The sequence below is a fragment of the Acipenser ruthenus genome, chromosome 8 (assembly GCF_902713425.1).
Source record: "Acipenser ruthenus chromosome 8, fAciRut3.2 maternal haplotype, whole genome shotgun sequence".
NCBI classification, from domain to species: domain Eukaryota; kingdom Metazoa; phylum Chordata; class Actinopteri; order Acipenseriformes; family Acipenseridae; genus Acipenser; species Acipenser ruthenus.
Window position 1 is genome coordinate 64,030,484 of NC_081196.1, and position 12,275 is coordinate 64,042,758.

General features: G+C 40.6%; 1 protein-coding gene across 2 annotated transcripts in view; it reads left to right on the forward strand.

The window, feature by feature from the left end:
- The first annotated feature begins 9,140 nt into the window (after window positions 1-9,140).
- LOC117407500 (phospholipid-transporting ATPase VA-like) overlaps window positions 9,141-12,275 on the forward strand; it is a 58,546-nt gene continuing 55,411 nt past the window's right edge. The window contains exon 1 of one of the 2 annotated variants that reach the window (XM_059029484.1): window positions 9,141-9,954. In XM_059029484.1, the coding sequence (XP_058885467.1) occupies window positions 9,527-9,954 (428 nt within the window). In that variant the 5' untranslated portion in view covers window positions 9,141-9,526. The remainder of the gene's footprint in view (window positions 9,955-12,275) is intronic. The other variant, XM_059029483.1, reaches the window with a different exon arrangement.

Genomic DNA, 12,275 nt, shown 5'->3' on the forward strand with positions numbered 1-12,275 from the left:
TTAATACAAAAATACCCGTGTGTGTGGGTGCATTTCTCTTCATCTTTTTCTGACACGCTGCTCTATATTAGAATCAGTGATATAGGAGTTAATGAAAACAACAAATCATTCAGTCACTTAAAGAATCCATCTTTTCATGAATAAGTGCAAGGCAAGCTCAAAATGTTCAACGTCTTGACTTCCCGTGGGGAATATTTTGTATTCTCTTCTACTTCAGAATGGCAGATTTCTCCGCACGTAACCATATCAAGCTAAACAGATGTGTGATCAAAGCGCAGTGACATGTACTGAGGTGTGATTATTCAGTAAACATGTAGTAACAGTCAACCTCAGAGGGCTTTTAATCCTGGCATATTCTTTCAATCGATTTTTCACTTCATGTGAATGAGCAATTAACCGATTGAATCGCATATCTCATTAGGCCCATATGATATGGAATTGTAATAATCTACACAAAACAAGAATCTCTACATTAAAAAGCTCCATACCTGCACAAGCATTGCTGTCTGATCAATGCAGAGTTCATTTGAAAACGCTTCGGAAGGTAAGTGACTTTGTTCTTGTGTTTGGAATTGCTGCTCTGCCTGAACATTCTGCAGTGTGGTGGTGCCCTGCAAGGCAGCTTCCTGATTGGTGGATGGAAGTTCTGAGGTTTAGAATGTATTATATTTACCCTTTGTTAATCAATTAGGACATTACTAATCGATTGAAGGTAACTTGTGTAGATAATGAGTTAATCAACTCCTAAATCTCAATATGAGCAGCCAGTCTGTAAATGGAGGTTTTATGACGGCAAATTTCTATTACACACTTAAAGGGAACAACACAACTGATTACACTCTACAAGAAAGCTGTCCTGGTAATTCAAATGGGAAACAATCTCTATCCCTTTAAAATGAACTGATCAAAGATTTCTTCTGACTGTAGGGAAGCAGATATTTATTTTCATTCATTTTTAAAAAATATATAAATAGCAGCAATTGTTTCCCTGCACAGTTTGGCTTTGAATCAGGTATTGCATACTGTTGTCCACAAACAGAAGTAGGGACTCTGTGTTTAGCAGACTGAATGTGGATCAGTACTAAGTGTGTCAGCTGTCTGGTGCTCAATATTCCACAGTCTGTATTTGTATATACAGCAGTGTGGAGTAGTGGTTAGGGCTCTGGACTTGTGACCGGAGGGTTGTGGGTTCAATCCCCAGTGGGGGACACTGCTGTTGTACCCTTGAGCAAGGTACTTTACCTAGATTGCTCCAGTATAAACCCAACTGTATAAATGGGGAATTTTATGTAAAATAATGTGATATCTGTATAATGTATAATGTGATGTCTTGTAACAATTGTAAGTCGCCCTGGATAAGGGCGTCTGCTAAGAAATAAATAATAATAATAATAATAGTATATAGAAACTCTTCAGACTGATGTGTTAAGTGTTAATGCCTGCACGTTTTCATGTTTAATAAATACAGAGTGCCCAGTGTACCAGTATCACAAAATCCATTAAGAATTCTGTATGATACAGAGATCCAAGGCAAAATTTAAAAAATGCAATGTTCAATATTGGACTGAATTTTACACTTGCTCTGTATTTTGGAATGGTATGTCGATTAGAGTTCTAAAGACATGAAAAACATATTTAAAATATAATTTAGTACTGAATGCAAAGAGAAATCCTGTCCTTCAGTGGCTGTATCACACATTAAGGTGAGAGTGAGCTAAAGGAAAAGAAAGTCACTTCTTACCATATGTTAATTTAGCAGTTTGCTGGTTGAATCTCTTATGCTTAATAACAGAAACAAATTAAGGAAAGCTTTCTTCAAGATATGACACCTGAGTGCTATTGCAGGATTTATAGCTAATTCATGTCAGGTAATTGGTAGTGTTTTTTACATCAGTAACTGCTATGTAAATACCCGGTCATGAGAGAATGTAAAGTGTTTCTGTGCATTGTTATTACTCCAAGTGGTGTCATTACTATCAGTAGTGTTAGCATTAACTGAACGTGGCATCTATGTATTTAAGCCTTTGTGTCCACCTTCACAGCTGTATTTAACACTGGGCTCATGCTGGTTTTCTATTAAAGGTATACTTTCTGTTTTCTTCAATGAAGCAACAGGTGCACATATGGCAATATCATGTAACTGAATTTCTCACTAGGGTTAGTGAATATAAAAAGTATCCATCTTACCCACTGAATCACTGTAGTGCTGAAAGCTGTGATCGTTCTGAAACAGAGCCGACACATTGGAGCATTCTGCTACTTTACCACTAGAGGGCAGTTGGTACACCTCATGAAAATCAAGAGCTGGACAGTTTGATTTACAAAGAAATTGACTAAAAAATAAAATAAAAATGCATATTTTAAATAAAGTTTGTGAGGAATGAGAAATAAACTGCTCACATTAATGGTGTGGCTCGCTTGTAAAATGTAAATGTCAATGTTTTTTTTTAAGAAATGTTCTGAAGTACCACAGCGCAACAGCAACGACTGCTGTCTTTACCAGTTCATTGTAAGACAATGGGATATAATGGGTGTGTGCCAGCATAACTGAAAGTCTTAAAGTGGTATCGCATGTAATCTACAGTCCTTTCAAATGTGCTGTAAAATGCAATGTTTTAATGTTATCAGCCGTTTGGAATACATCACAAAGTGATATCAGCTCAATCTCATGGGATTGTCAGCAATTCCTTCCAGCTGTTGTCCTGTAAATCAATGTGAGACTGCAAGAGCATCTCCGCACTGCAAGCAAGTCCATTCTCTTTGAACCAGGGCATCTCCGCACTGCAAGCAAGTCCATTCCCTTTGAACAAGGGCATCTCCGCATTGCAAGCAAGTCCATTCCCTTTGAACCAGGGCATCTCCGCACTGCAAGCAAGTCCATTCCCTTTGAACCAGGGCATCTCCGCACTGCAAGCAAGTCCATTCCCTTTGAACCAGGGCATCTCTGCACTGCAAGCAAGTCCATTCCCTTTGAACCAGGGCAATTCTGCACTGCAAGCAAGTCCATTCTCTTTGAACCAGGGCATCTCCGCACTGCAAGCAAGTCCATTCCCTTTGAACCAGGGCATCTCCGCATTGCAAGCAAGTCCATTCCCTTTGAACCAGGGCATCTCTGCACTGCAAGCAAGTCCATTCCCTTTGAACCAGGGCATCTCCGCACTGCAAGCAAGTCCATTCCCTTTAAACCAGGGCATCTGTGCACTGCAAGCAAGTCCATTCCCTTTGAACCAGGGCATCTCCGCACTGCAAGCAAGTCCATTCCCTTTAAACCAGGGCATCTCAGCATTGCAAGCAAGTCCATTCCCTTTAAACCAGGGCATCTCAGCACTGCAAGCAAGTCCATTCCCTTTGAACCAGGGCATCTCCGCATTTCAAGCAAGTCCATTCCCTTTGAACCAGGGCATCTCCGCACTGCAAGCAAGTCCATTCCCTTTAAACCAGGGCATCTCAGCATTGCAAGCAAGTCCATTCCCTTTAAACCAGGGCATCTCAGCACTGCAAGCAAGTCCATTCCCTTTGAACCAGGGCATCTCCGCATTTCAAGCAAGTCCATTCCCTTTGAACCAGGGCATCTCCGCACTGCAAGCAAGTCCATTCCCTTTGATTGGCAGTGATGAGCAACCCTGCTCCTGGTCCTCCCGAGCTCTCATTCAGCTGTTTGTGTTGTAGCTTGTAAAAGTTGTAGAAGTGCTAGAAATGCCCACCCAGGTGTCTCACTCACAGGTGTGACACCACAAAGAAAGCAAGGCTCAGCACCAAGCTTTTCTACACATCCTGTAGAACCTGCACAGAATTTCAGCAGTAGTTTTGCTTTTTGGGATACCTCTTGACCCATGAGATGAAATTGTGACCCAACATTAAGAAAATAAGCACTTTAAATATCTACTCGGTGCACATGCTAATACTACAGCAAGAGCAAAAACAAATCAACACAAGGATTGGAAATTCCTCAGAAACGAGGCGCTTATATCAATATCAAGTGCAAAGAGAATATACCGAGGCTTCTTGTTTGTTTTAAATCTCAATGTGATTCTGGTATTTGTTATAATTAATAAAGTGCTTTCCTAGATAAAGCCCACAGTATCGTTGGTCTTTCAATTTTGGCTTGTATCCAGTCTTCATAAAGTCCCTATTGATCCTCTGCTAAGCTGATTAAAATCCTCATCCTAATTACCATTTAAAATGCAGTTACAAACACTTTTCAGACACTGAAGTGGATTACAAGTAATTCCAATACATTCTTCAGTGGATAGCAGTTGTTTGGAGCTGCATGCATAGGCAGGGCATTCGGTCTGCCATGTGTGGTTTAGTGGCGGTCAGTTTATAAGCACAGGATCCATATAAAGCACCCTTACAACACAAAGAGATTGATTTAAGTGCCATGTGATGGTGGTCCACTATGAAAGGTGCTATATAAAATAAAGATTGATTGATTGATTACACTTCTGCTCCAAAGTCTCCACCCCTTTTCTCTTCAAGTTTCAAAAGTGCTCCTGTGCACCTACCAATAGAGACGCCTCTGTGGTGTGTCTGTCTGTATAACACTGGTAGGTTTGTATGGGTATTGGAGCAGTGTTACAGTTCAGTGTAAATACCATGTCTTTGTTCTTTGAAGAACAATACGGTGTGTTTCTGAAACATTAGTTATTAGTTATTAAGTCATGTATTCCTCTTCTTATATTATATTCACTTTGAATATCATTTTCAGTTTCAGTCATCACATCCCTGCCTTTTTAAACTCCTGAAGTACAGGTGGTACACCAAAGTGTAACCATTAACCTGCCCCCCCTGCAACACTCTGCACTAGTACTGTATGTTAGAAACACACCAGAGTGTAACCACTAACCTGCCCCCCCCCTGCAACACTCTGCACATAGTACTGTATGTTAGAAACACATCAGGAAGGAGAACCACATAGAACAAGTGTGGTGCTTCTTACATCCACTGGGGACAGTGTTCATAAAGCATTAGCATGCCAGTAACTGCAAGGCCTAATTGTATTTGACCATTCTTGATGGAGATTAGGGTTCCAATTGGCTATTGAATCTAAAATGCCTTCATTCAGCAGAGATATCTCATGAGAAATGGCTGGAATAATGAAGTGGATCTCTCCCTTCCAAACCATGACTAATAAATGCATTCAATTGCAAAGCGATGGCAGTATTCAGTTTAGCTGCTTTCATTAGAAGGAAAGGCAAGGCTATGGATCTCTTAATTTCTTCTACTTTTTTACTACCTTCCTTGATACAGTAAATGCTTTCCAGCAGCTGCCTTGTGACAGCCACCTTCTACTGATTCTATACCAGAACATTGGAAATCCTTCTAGCTTGTGAGAGCCACCTTCTACTGATTCTATACCAGAACATTGGAAATCCTTCTAGCTTGTGAGAGCCACCTTCTACTGATTCTATACCCAGAACACTGGAAATCCTTCTAGCTTGTGAGAGCCACCTTCTACTGATTCTATACCAGAACACTGGAAATCCTTCTAGCTTGTGAGAGCCACCTTCTACTGATTCTATACCAGAACACTGGAAATCCTTCTAGCTTGTGACAGCCACCTTCTACTGATTCTATACCAGAACATTGGAAATCCTTCTAGCTTGTGAGAGCCACCTTCTACTGATTCTATACCCAGAACACTGGAAATCCTTCTAGCTTGTGAGAGCCACCTTCTACTGATTCTATACCAGAACACTGGAAATCCTTCTAGCTTGTGACAGCCACCTTCTACTGATTCTATACCAGAACATTGGAAATCCTTCTAGCTTGTGAGAGCCACCTTCTACTGATTCTATACCAGAACATTGGAAATCCTTCTAGCTTGTGAGAGCCACCTTCTACTGATTCTATACCCAGAACACTGGAAATCCTTCTAGCTTGTGAGAGCCACCTTCTACTGATTCTATACCAGAACACTGGAAATCCTTCTAGCTTGTGAGAGCCACCTTCTACTGATTCTATACCAGAACACTGGAAATCCTTCTAGCTTGTGAGAGCCACCTTCTACTGATTCTATACCAGAACACTGGAAATCCTTCTAGCTTGTGAGAGCCACCTTCTACTGATTCTATACCCAGAACACTGGAAATCCTTCTAGCTTGTGAGAGCCACCTTCTACTGATTCTATACCAGAACACTGGAAATCCTTCTAGCTTGTGAGAGCCACCTTCTACTGATTCTATACCAGAACACTGGAAATCCTTCTAGCTTGTGAGAGCCACCTTCTACTGATTCTATACTGGAACACTGGAAATCCTTCTAGCTTGTGGAGCCCTGCTTTCATAAGTCACTGTGCTGCTCACTTCCTTTCTGTACCGGTCTCCTCTGGAGCCCTGCTTTCACAAGTCGCTGTGCTGAACTCACTTGCTTTCTGTACCTGTCTCCTCTGGAGCCCTGCTTTCACAAGCAACACTGGTGCTGGTCCACAGCACTAAAACATTCATTAATGGTCTGAAATAACGCAGCCCGGCATGATGTCATATTTCTCTTGTTTCATTATTCTCCTCATGGCATTATGTCAGGCTTATTCCACCCCATGTTGTGTGTCTTATAAAAACGCAGGTTATTTCTCAATTCCACTAACGGGGAACCCATGTGTTTAAAGACTGGATATTAACAAAAAAAAAGAAAAAAGCCATACCAGTTATTTTGTTTGTTTTTCCCATTATTTGCTTTATTTATTTATTTTATTTGAATGCCATAAAGCAGCCAGCAAGAATCACTGGATTCCTAAATGAAAATGCATTGAACTGATGAAGACATCGTCTGCAGAGAGGTGCATGTGACACCAAGGCTTGTGATACTGGCATGTTTATGCTTTATGAATACGGCTTTGTCTTACTCCTTTATAGTTCTGAAAATGTGAAAGCTTTCTACTGGAGTTTAATAATGGGACCTTTCTTGGGTAAGTGTAGATAACATTTCACAGTGACACTTAAGATCAATGACATCTGTATGAACAGAACGGCGCGGATAAGTGCTAGCTGTGATGATGATCTGGGACGAAGGCACTGGACCCCTTCTATCCTGTGATGCAGAGGCAAGGGCAGGGTAATGAACTCATCCCCAGTCTACTTCAGGATCCATTCCAGCTCCAGCATTATTGGTAGATTCTGAAGTACCAAATAGCTGTTGAGTGTGACCATGTCAATCTAGGGTTATGAGGCGTGCTGTCAGTCAATGATAACAGTGCCTTGCCTTTAAAGCAAGTAGTCCCTGCCTGCTTAACCTTCACTCTTCATTTACTCTTGTAAATCAACACCCACCCTTGGGCACCTAGGTGTAGTGCTTGAAAAGATGGCCACTGTGCATTTGAAATGTTCTCCACTCCTCTGTATAGGACTGAAGAACATCACCGATATCTGACTACAATAAATGTATATAAAAGAAAAAGGCTTGGCTCATCACTGTTTCTTGCAGTTTGTGATAAGGATGTAATTAAGAACATAAGAACATAAGTAAGTTTACAAACGAGAGGAGGCCATTCGGCCCATCTTGCTTGTTTGGTGGTTAGTAGCTTATTGATCCCAGAATCTCCTTAAGCAGCTTCTTGAAGGATCCCAGGGTGTCAGCTTCAACAACATTACTGGGGAGTTGGTTCCAGACCCTCACAATTCTCTGTGTAAAAAGTGCCTCCTATTTTCTGTTCTGAATGCCCCTTTATCTAATCTCCATTTGTGACCCCTGGTCCTTGTTTCTTTTTTCAGGTCAAAGAAGTCCCCTGGGTCGACATTGTCTATACCTTTTAGGATTTTGAATGTTTGAATCAGATCGCTGCATAGTCTTCTTTGTTCAAGACTGAATAGATTCAATTCTTTTAGCCTGTCTGCATACGACATGCCTTTTAAACCCGGGATAATTCTGGTTGCTCTTCTTTGCATTCTTTCTAGAGCAGCAATATCCTTTTTGTAACGAGGTGACCAGAACTGAACGCAATATTCTAGGTGAGGTCTTACTAATGCATTGTAAAGTTTTAACATTACTTCCCTTGATTTAAATTCAACACTTCTCACAATATATCTGAGCATCTTGTTGTCCTTTTTTATAGCTTCCCCCATTGTCTAGATGAAGACATTTCTGTGTCAACATAAACTCCTAGGTCTTTTTCATAGTTCCCTTCTTCAATTTCAGTATCTCCCATATGATATTTATAATGCACATTTGTATTGCCTGTGTGCAGTACCTTACACTTTTCTCTATTAAATGTCATTTGATCATTTTGAATGACCTTTGCTGCTGCAACAGTGTTTGCCGCTCCTCCTATTTTTGTGTCATCTGCAAATTTAACAAGTTTGCTTACTATAACAGAATCTAAATCATTAATGTAGATTAGGAATAGCAGAGGACCTAATACTGATCCCTGTGGTACACCACTGGTTACGTCGCTCCATTTTGAGGTTTCTCTTCTAATCGGTACTTTCTGTTTTCTACATGTTAACCACTCCCTAATCCCTATTCCGTTCTCTCAGCGGGGCTGGCGAGGGAAATCACCCTGTATGACTGTCACTCACACCAACCCAGCGTCATCCAGACACAGCAGGAACCTGGCAGATAGGGTTTTTAAATTAACTGATGAAACTAAACATAGTCATCTGGATTAGTGACAATTTACACACACACACGCATGCACGCACGCACGCACGCACACACACAAACTCTGACCCATTATACTGCCTCTGATCAGTGGATGAAGTCTGGATTTCTACCTGCGAGCAGAACTCGCGTTACTCAATTAAGATGATCCTGTGACCGCGCTGTCCTGCTATGTGTGTGTCTGTTGTTATTATATAATAATGACATATCAAAGATGGGGTAGTTTATACAATTATATTTGGTTATAGCGGCTATGTATTTTAAGCTATTCAAACTGTTGTGGGTGGTTAATGTCTTTTCTCTGAATCGTAATGAAAAAAAGGCCAACAGTAGTGTGACACAAACGACACTTTATCTGTGTTCCTGACAGTATTGCCAAATCTCACGAGAAAAAAAGCGGCACTGCCTTTCAAAAGAAGCCCAACCCATTTCAGAGGTAGAATGGGGATGTATACAAAATCTTTTTTTTTTTTTTTGTAGATCGTTTTTCTTAGTTGAACTAGTGGGGATAGGATGATTATAACATTCTTATGACGTGCACATACATTGACACCAGTCAATCACACAACCCGCGACTCTCAAAACATTAGGGCGAAACAAGCCCAATTACTATAAGCGGACTTCACGAAAAACATTTCTTTTGAGAAAGGTAGGCGGAGCATGGCCGGGAATCAGGTTTCGTCAGGGGTGACGAGGGGATACGCGGCTCAAGGGATAGATGCGGCAAGTGAAGAAACAGCTTTCCAAGCTCCAATTACACCGTTAATCGGGGAGAAATAAGAATGGCGAGTAAGAAAGTCAGGATTAGTGGAGAAATCCTTCCCTCTCTTCGTTGTAAACACAACTCAACAGCATGATTACTTACTGTATGTGTTGTTTTGTAAGCGGAAAGGAGAACAGCTTCACTTTTTCTGAAGTTTTGTTGTGAAGCATGGCGCCAGAGTTCGGAGAGAGCGGAGAGGTGAAAAGTTACAAACTTAAGAAAAGAAGGAAAAAGCAGAGCAAGAAAGACATTAAAACCAGGACGGTGCATTCCAATCTGCTGTACAGCTGTGCCAAAGGAGACGAGAACCCCAACAGACCTTATGCACACAATAACATTAAAACCACCAAATATACCCTGCTGTCTTTTCTGCCGAAGAACCTATTCGAGCAGTTCCACAGGTTTGCGAACGTCTATTTTGTTTTTATCGCTTTGCTCAATTTTGTGCCCATTGTCAATGCATTTCAACCGGAGCTGGCGCTGGCGCCCGTGGTTTTTATTCTCTCTGTTACGGCTCTCAAGGATCTTTGGGAGGATTACAGAAGACACAGATCAGATAAAGAAATTAATCACATGGATTGCCTCGTTTACTGCAGGTATGTACTGTCTGTGATTTAGAGTCAATGCTGCCACTTGGTAGACGCGGCTTTGTTGTTTTGCAAATATTTGTTACCTGTTGCAAACAGTTTTCTTTACAGTGCTTAACAGTTATTTTTCAACAAAAAAAAGTTTACTTTTGAAGACCTTGGAATCAGTAGTCTGAAAGAATGAATGACGTTCAAATGCGTTTCAGAAATGAAATGTTAGTTTTCTAATTTACACTGAAGAAGGGTCATGCGATTCTTCAATGTTAGTTTTCTAATGTACACTGAAGGGTCATGCGATTCTTCAATGTTCTTTTTCTAATGTACACTAAAGGGTCATGTGATGTTTCAATGTTCTTTTTCTAATGTACACTAAAGGGTCATGTGATGCTTCAATGTTCTTTTTCTAATGTACACTAAAGGTTCATGTGATGCTTCAATGTTCGTTTTCTAATGTACACTAAAGGTTCATGTGATGCTTCAATGTTCTTTTTCTAATGTACACTGAAGGGTCATGCGATTCTTCAATGTTCTTTTTCTAATGTACACTGAAGGGTCATGTGATGCTTCTTTGCACTATGTAAGCATGGGTAGGTAACACTGGTTATGTTTTTTTTTTATATTGATCACCTGGCATATACAGTGGTGTGTAATCATTCTGAGCGCAGTTACTTCCATGAAGGGGTTCTTTCAAAGCAGTGTGTTCTAATCGGATGTGATGCAGTAACCCTGCTATGCATTCCCAGATGATGCAGTATAAACCAGTGCATGCTCTATTAGCGGGAAGAGAGCTTGGTAAGGGTAAGAAACCTCACTAAAGTAACGTATTCCTCTTGTTAAGTTTCACTTTGTATCATTTTCAGTTTCAGGCGTCACATCCTGGGGACTTTTTAAAACTCTGAACTTGAAAGCACACCTGTGGCCTCAGTACAGCTGCCTGAATCATGTCTAACGGCGAAGTACAGTTGGTACACCAGTGTGTAACCATTAACCTGTCCCCCTGCAACACTGCCTCTAGCGGATGTGAGGAGTACCACACATGTTCTGTTGGTATTTCTTACCTGTATAGCAACCTTTACATGTGAGTTCTGGAGACTGTCCACAATAATGTAACTGTGGAAGAAAACATCAGCTTTGAGCAGAATCTTTGGGCTCGTCTGCAATTACCGGTTATTATTCACAGTAACCAGTGGTTTGCTTCAACCTTTCTACGCTCAGGAGGTGACAAGTCGGTCATGCAGACCTTGCCCTGGACTGCACTGGCTCTCATACTCAATCACGTGTATTAAAAGAAGGTTTTCATAAACCGTCTGTTTGCAGGGCATCATATTTGTGTGGTTTTTAGCAGGGGTGAAATTCTCAACAAACAAGTGCAGGTACTCATATGCACTGCTGGGTGTAAACATTAAAAATGGAGTGCCAATGAATAAATAATTTAAAAATGTATACATATCCATACACGATACATTTATAAATACAAAATAAGCCTTAAGTAATAACTGATCAATTATAACCAATTCACCATAAACAAGGAAGCTGAAAATACTGTGTGCTTTGTACCCTCTGCATGTATCACTCAGTCATGTACTGTAATATAACACTGAAGTGAAACCTTAAAGGACACGCAGTAAGAAATATTACACTATGCGGTAACTGCTGTAGAAATATTACACTATGCGGTAAATGATACAAAAAGGTTTAAGTCAAACCACGCACAATAGGGGCTAAAGTACCCCTCAGATGTATTACGTAGCAGGCACTGCTACTACTACTAATGATGTACTTGTCCATTTTAATCTCCATAGTATTCTCAGCAATCATCCCCATACCTTCCAGACCCTGGGTACTCCCCTACAACAGGACCTGGCCGTGCTACAGTGATAGCCTTGGATTAGAACACATATCCCTGTTAATTTCATTTGTGTTCTGTGCGCTTCTCTGTTGTGTCTCTGTGTAGATTAATTACCGTGATCTATTCCAGAGAGAGGTTTTTCAGGCAGAAACAGTTTAAAAGTAGACTTTTTTTCTTTTTTACTTTATCCCTGTTATTGTGGTTTCGGCACAAGAAACAAAGTGGCAAAAGACACATTTTCATAAAGTAATATCATTACTGTGGCTTACTTCTGCCTTTTTCTGAGATGTGCACGCAAGTGAAGACTCACATTTAACTTAAATAAACTCTTCAGGATGTTTTAGAAAAGGGGGCATTGTACAAAGAAAAAGCACCTCACTATTTTGGTTTTCGTTTATTACAGTCCTCTAACAGAAAACACTAGGATCCCAACAAAACAAAACATTAATCACTATGCTTAACATGAACCTTGCAAGTTGGG